At 38.3% G+C, this 6410-nt stretch overlaps 1 protein-coding gene across 2 annotated transcripts; it reads right to left on the bottom strand.

Moving 5' to 3' along the window:
• Positions 1-961: 961 nt before the first annotated feature.
• On the bottom strand, positions 962-4828 carry rps21 (ribosomal protein S21; the record flags this gene model as incomplete). Of its 2 annotated transcripts, XM_083769440.1 has the most annotated exons (6): positions 4793-4828; positions 4171-4251; positions 3119-3182; positions 2232-2303; positions 1323-1378; positions 962-1024 (listed from the first exon to the last, which is right to left on the bottom strand). In XM_083769440.1, exons 2-6 carry the CDS (start codon positions 4218-4220, stop codon positions 1015-1017), a joined length of 252 nt encoding a protein of 83 aa, XP_083625566.1. In that variant the 5' UTR covers positions 4221-4251; positions 4793-4828. The 2 variants fall into 2 exon arrangements, with proteins under 2 accessions (XP_083625566.1, XP_083625567.1); XM_083769441.1 differs by lacking the exon at positions 962-1024 and having other exon boundaries at positions 1319-1378.
• Between the last annotated feature and the right edge of the window lie 1582 nt (positions 4829-6410).

Raw genomic sequence — 6410 nt, 5'->3', positions numbered from 1 at the left:
CTTAAGTTTATAAACTTTTGAAAATAGTGATATTTGTCAAAATACAAATAGCTTTATAGCCGATTACAAAACCATCACTAGATTGTTCAGTAACAGTCCATCTATGGTCTTTCCATCTCCTTAGTTAACATAAGACATCTTCAGGTCGGGATATCAATTTTATCAGGAGAGAACTCAAACAGAATGGCTAAACAAGTGCAATTGACAAAACTGAAACATGATAAAAATTGAAGCTGATAAATGCTCTCCCATGATTGATCAACCCACCTAAAAATGTATTTCACACTTTTGAAATTTTCAACTTGATGTTAGCTTTGTTAGAAGCTAAATCTTAGCCTTGCCAGAAAAAAAAACCCTATATCATTTAAAAGAGTAGTCATTCACATCAATCACTAGAACTTTGAAGCTAGTTTCCTATCGTGCCTAATCATATGGGATCACGTTCTCTCTGAACATGGGAAAGCCCACATGGTCAGTCTGGACTCTGGCAATGCCAGGCTTGGGCTAAGTTTTCAAAACGGACTCGAATTCAATTAAAGTGGAGTCCACACAAGTTATAAGGGTCAACGATAGGCTTATTATATAGTTGACTCTTGGTTTCTAACAGCCTTTACGGGCACATAACATATACAAACACCACATTCTCATATACTTATGAATTTCCTAGCATCAGTGATATTTAATGTAGGTCCAAATGTTAACATGCATTAGAAATTCTTGGATGCAGATGCTCATTATTTAGCAAATGCCTTTATCAGAAGTGTAGTTATAGATGTCTTTTACTTTATGTTGCAAATATTTGACTCGCACTTGAGAGAAATCATCATTTTGAGACATTAAGTCACAATTATATGGGGGGAAAAGAGAATTTAAAAAATAGTAAAATCCACAGGCAAACTAATTAAACTTGAAAAACATGGGCAAATTACTTCTGAGGAGAATGTAAGACACAAGAAAGACCTTTTTCTCCATATTTCTTTTATTTTACAAAGTTTCTGTTGCTACAAACACATTTTAGAAGGTCCTGTGGAAAACAAAGGACAATTGATTAGTGATATATTCTGGTCGGGCAGGGACACCAGGCATCTGGAGGATTCTGCACAACACCGAAATAATGCATTTTGTATAGAAAGATAGAAGACTATTCACAACAGCCATTTCAAATACAGTTCAAATTACACCTTCAATCATTTAGGATTCATTGTAGTGCATAATGGACAGCTTTTGTTTTACAACATCTAAACTGCAGTATGAGTATATGAGAAATGACTCCAGGTGGGAGTCTCTCCTGAACATAATTTGACATGAGTAAAGGTCCTTACTTTGAAACAATGCTGTCCTCCTTTGCCAGCCTGAGGAGGGAGTCGTCAGCCTCACCCTACACACACACACGCACACGTCAGTTTAGTCAACCTGTATTTTATATGTGATGAAAGACAAATTCTTGTAGGGCCTTGCGGTGGGATAATGTCGCCGTCTTAGACTAATGGGACATGGAGACAATCAGTCTGTTCTGCTCTGCAAATACATCAAGCAAGAAACCACTATATACTTAGGAAAACCTCCCCCTTTGCAACATATATTTGGTGTTGTCACGGAAACGGTCGATCCTCTAAACTATAAGACCTCAAACGGAGCCTCTTATACGACCCAATGGCATCCCACTGACAGCTCCCCGCGAGTACAGGAACTCAGTTACATTTGGTCTTCAGTGATAAAAATGGCACATTTTTGTCCTCCTGTCTCATAGGAGGGTTGTGGACATTAAAGAAACCCACCTTCCAGTGATACCATTTGGCAGGTTTATTTTCTCTTTAAACAGAACAATGGCTACCATTATAGCACGCCAACTTTCCAGGAATAGAAAGCCTGCAGTTTCTATTAGCTTGGATTCCCCAACAATTATTTCACTGGTAGGCGGATTTCTGTAATGTCCACAGCCCTCCTCTGAGACACAGACAGACCGAGGTAGACAAAATGGTACATTACTGAGGATTAGTTATAAGACGACAGGTTGAAAATGGGTGAAGTCATACTTTAATAGCACTCATTTAGTTTTACTCACCCGTGCACAAACTGAACAAGCAAAAATATATGCCTGTCAAGGTTGTCATTACATTTACTGTGTTTGAGAAAATATTCATGCGACACATCACCAAAACACCATACTGAAGCTGAGCCTGAAAGGATAAGGTTATCATTTTGTGTTCAGGCTACAGTGTGGTACATACCATTCTACGGATGGCACCACAGATGGCGTAGGTCTTGAACTGGCCATTGAAGCGACCGGTCACCTTGTCAACCTGCAGAGGACAGAAGACAGTAAGAAATTAACTCAAGGATTGGTAACATTCTCATCCTTCTATTTCCCCAGCCTACTGTTTACACTTATCGTTTTTCCTGTTAATCCTCAGGTTTATGTCTGAGGAACCAGAACTAACAACTTTACTCGTATATGTACCTACCTGTACACAAAACGTAACAAAGAACAGTTTGAATATTTGATGGAAAAATACAATGCACATTTGTATTTGCATTAGGAGTAGGACGATTAGACGACAGCGCAAAGCTCTTGCAAGTTAGTAACATTAGACTCTTGGACTGCTCTTGCTACACTGACATAATTTATTTTTGCCAACGGCTGATTCGGTCTGGTTTATTAACCAGGCTAACACTGACATACCTGGTTATCTCCTGTCACTACAAAACAGCCAATGAGGACACCGTTCTTTCCGTTCAGCAAGTAAACATTAACTTGTTGTATTCCCTAGCAGAAATATCTTCCAAACATATCCAAAACAACCTTGGCAGATAGATGGCATAATTTGTTTTCAAATTGCCTTATCCGTCAGCCTCATGCTATGGGAATATAAATTATGGTGAACATCTCATTATCAGAAGAGATGTTACAGCAGACACTACTGAATGCAAGCATCAACTATGTTCTTCCAAAGTATCTTTATAAAATATACACTGAAAGATAATACTTTATTCAATATCTTTCTTCTGATCATGTAAAATATACATCATAATGTAGACAGATGAGATTTGTGGTGTCCAGCACCACAAATACACAAATGGTTATAGACCAATGGAATAGATGTCTTCATCATCTTACCTCAGCAATATTTAGCTGGATAGAGGCATGGTCCTTGGCTCCAATGATTCTGTTGCTAGCAGAGCTGCAAAACAATACGATACACTGTATTCAAATGCAAAACAAGTATGCCTGTAACCATAATATGGTGGGGCTATATATTGAAATGAAAACTATTAGTTTTGGTGCAAGCTTTGTCGATTGTGATCCATTTAATTTGACAGAAGTTATCAGAATGAGATCTTGTTCTCTAAAAAAAAAAAAGTAGCCTCGCCGTTTCAAGTTACGATAATGTCCATGTTAATAAAAATATACAAAGGATTTTAAATTGATTGCGCTTAATGTGGGTGGGTGATTTCCCACCACAGGGCTAAAAGCATTCTTTGATGAATTGAACAATGTGGACCCTGTTGTAAACAAGTGTAATGCTTAATTGGGTCGTCCACTCACAGTTGACAGTCTTTGTATTGAGTTTGTGCTTAAAATGTACTGTAAATTCTACAAACTGTTAATAAATATTTCAATCAATCAATCAAAAAGCAACCATTGAATGTCATTTAGCCCTCCCAGCTTTGAGTACAGTTCAGTATCCACTGATCCAGGTAATACAGTAAAGGCCATGGTCTGCCAAATCATGCAAAATGGAACAGTTCTTTACCATTTCAGAACCATTGTAGACCGACAATCATTTCAGAACACATTTTTCTGAATGAGCATGGCTAGCGATTCGGGGCTGGATTCAGGCTAGAACCATTCTGCTGTCAACAAAAGCGCGGTTTGAGTCTATGGACTATCACAATTTACCCCTTATGTTTGTTGCCCACACCTAGTACCGAAAAGGTATTTGACACGTCTGCTAAGCAAAATATAAAACCTTTTGGTATCAAAGACGAAATGGTTAACTACAGTGTGATGGAAAATGAGCACCATATCATTAACACGCCAAGGATGAAGCTAGCAACACTCAAGGATTGTGTCAAAACATGCCATTATTACAGTTTGCTAGATTTGTACACCGTCAACAGTTTGATGAAAACGAAAAAAAATACTAATTTTACATTTTTGACACTCACCATTTACGTGGGACGTACAGGTCCACGAATTCACCAGCGTCGTTCTGCATGTTTAGAGATGCTGTTGATCGCCTACAGGATCTGAAGGAGGGAGAAACACACACTATATTATGTTCCGTTGTCATGGTATTACAATTTACACCAGCTATGAAAAACTGTACAGATGCATAAACAGATTCAGCTAGTTGATGAGCACTAGCCTAGCGAAAAGTCATGTGCCGACAGCTAATTTAGCTGTCTAGTACGACACAGGCACCCAGAATCACAGGCTAGACACGATTGTTAGTTACATTCGAATTAGCCGTCTAAGACCAAGTTAATAAAACACATCACCGATTTTGTCTATTATTCTGTACTGCAATGCTAACGTGTGCTAAGCTGCTAGCCTCGTAGGTTTGCGTTGCGTGCCGAGGTACCACCATGTATCACATGTGGCTCAACAGTCCGGCAGAACAACAAACATTTAACTTTAAGAGAACACCCGTGCGTCAAAACCAACACCAAACCGTCTCAAATGATCAATGAGCACCTTAAGTTTAAACATCACCACAATGTTGTCCGCTATTGCGGATTTTAATGTGTCATTTGGTACTTTTATGGCGAGAGCGCTCGCTAAACTCACCGTTTACGACAAATGGCCGACGGGAAAGAAAGAAAGAGGCTGGTCGACCCGGAAGTAAAAAGACTGCACTGAAATAGTTTAGGAATACGTTTTGCGCCGTCTGCTGTTGTTTATAGTTATTACATCCATTAAAGTTTAAACTGTACATTCTTAAATAAATACTAACAACAAATACAATAAAATATAAATAAATGAATAATAAAGAAACATATAAGAAAATAGATAATAATTTAAAAAAATAGCAGGCCAGGGCCCAGGCCATTAAGATTTCCTTCTCAGATTGAATTTTCAGGCATTTAGTATTTTGATGATATCATTTGATATGGGTCTAAAATATCTCTTATATGTGTTTAATTGGGTTGTGTTGTACTTGTGATCATCGATCTTGTAACTGCAAATGCCATAGCATAAGTTTCACAGCATTTTTCCCACTGACATGTGCCCTGTGGAGTGTGGACGGGGACATGATCACCCTGGAATGGTAGAAAGTGCCACTCCCACCAGCATAGAAATGTTTTTGCGACCGTTTACTACTTTACTATACTGCCTTATCTGCCTATACTAAAAAACATCTACAGTATGTACATGTGTTTGAGGGTTTATACACTGCATTGAACCCCTACCATGAAATGTTCTATGAGCAGGGCATGGCTGTAAACAAGTTCTTGAGCTTAGTCCAGTTACCCTGGGTAAACATAGTACCTTTCCTTTCCTTTGCAACTCTACTAACAGTAGGAGAATGCACAGCACATGCAGCTGGTATGGTATGGACTATGGACTATGGACAGTGTGATAAATAACATTAATTAACAGTTTCAAATATAATAATCAATGTGTTTTGATTCTTTTCTTTATTTGTGACAATACTAAAACGACTGCTGCACTGCAAAACAAGAAGAACAAGAAGGCATACAGCATATATGCTTTTGAGACAGAGAGAGATCGAGAGAGAGAGAGAGAGAGAGAGAGAGAGAGAGAGAAAGAGGAAGAGGAAGATTTCCAGGAAGGAAGGAGCTGAACCTGAACCTGAATAGGAAGTAACTTCAGAAAGGCTCTGAGACTTGATCTTATCTGTACAGACAATCAAATATAGGCTACAATATGAATATTAGCCATGCTATGTTTCTTGGCCTTTTTGTTGGTGGTGAGTAATCTGCCTGTGTCTATCTCTAAATGCATAGAAGTGTCTATAATTCTATATCTGTCTACATATTCATCTCTCAGTGTGTCTATCTTTCTGTCTGTCAGACCATCGGGCGTCTTCCTGTTTGTCTGTGAAAAGTTATCAATATCCACCATTGTTTTAGTGTGGGGATTTTGTCTTTCTATGGATATTACACTGTATAAAATTGGCCGGAACATTAGCTTTGTCTAGTTTGTCAACCTGTGGATATTTAGAACAAAATACAGGTAGCCTACTAAACACACTTTTTTGTAGCTACTAAAGTAGCAATTTTCTTCTTTGTCAAAACCTTTCCAGTGTACAATTCTGTGGTATTTTGCAGTGCATTAAGTATTTATAATAACTACAAATTAGTTCACCTTTGCTTTCCAACAGCACTGTGTGATGTCACCATTGGTTTGTGGAATGATCCCATAGAACACAAAGGAGAGGTGG

Source organism: Protomyctophum parallelum (genome assembly GCF_964188405.1).
Source record: "Protomyctophum parallelum genome assembly, chromosome: 7".
In the NCBI taxonomy this organism is placed as follows: Eukaryota; Metazoa; Chordata; class Actinopteri; order Myctophiformes; family Myctophidae; genus Protomyctophum; species Protomyctophum parallelum.
This window is presented reverse-complemented; position numbering and strand designations above follow the sequence as displayed.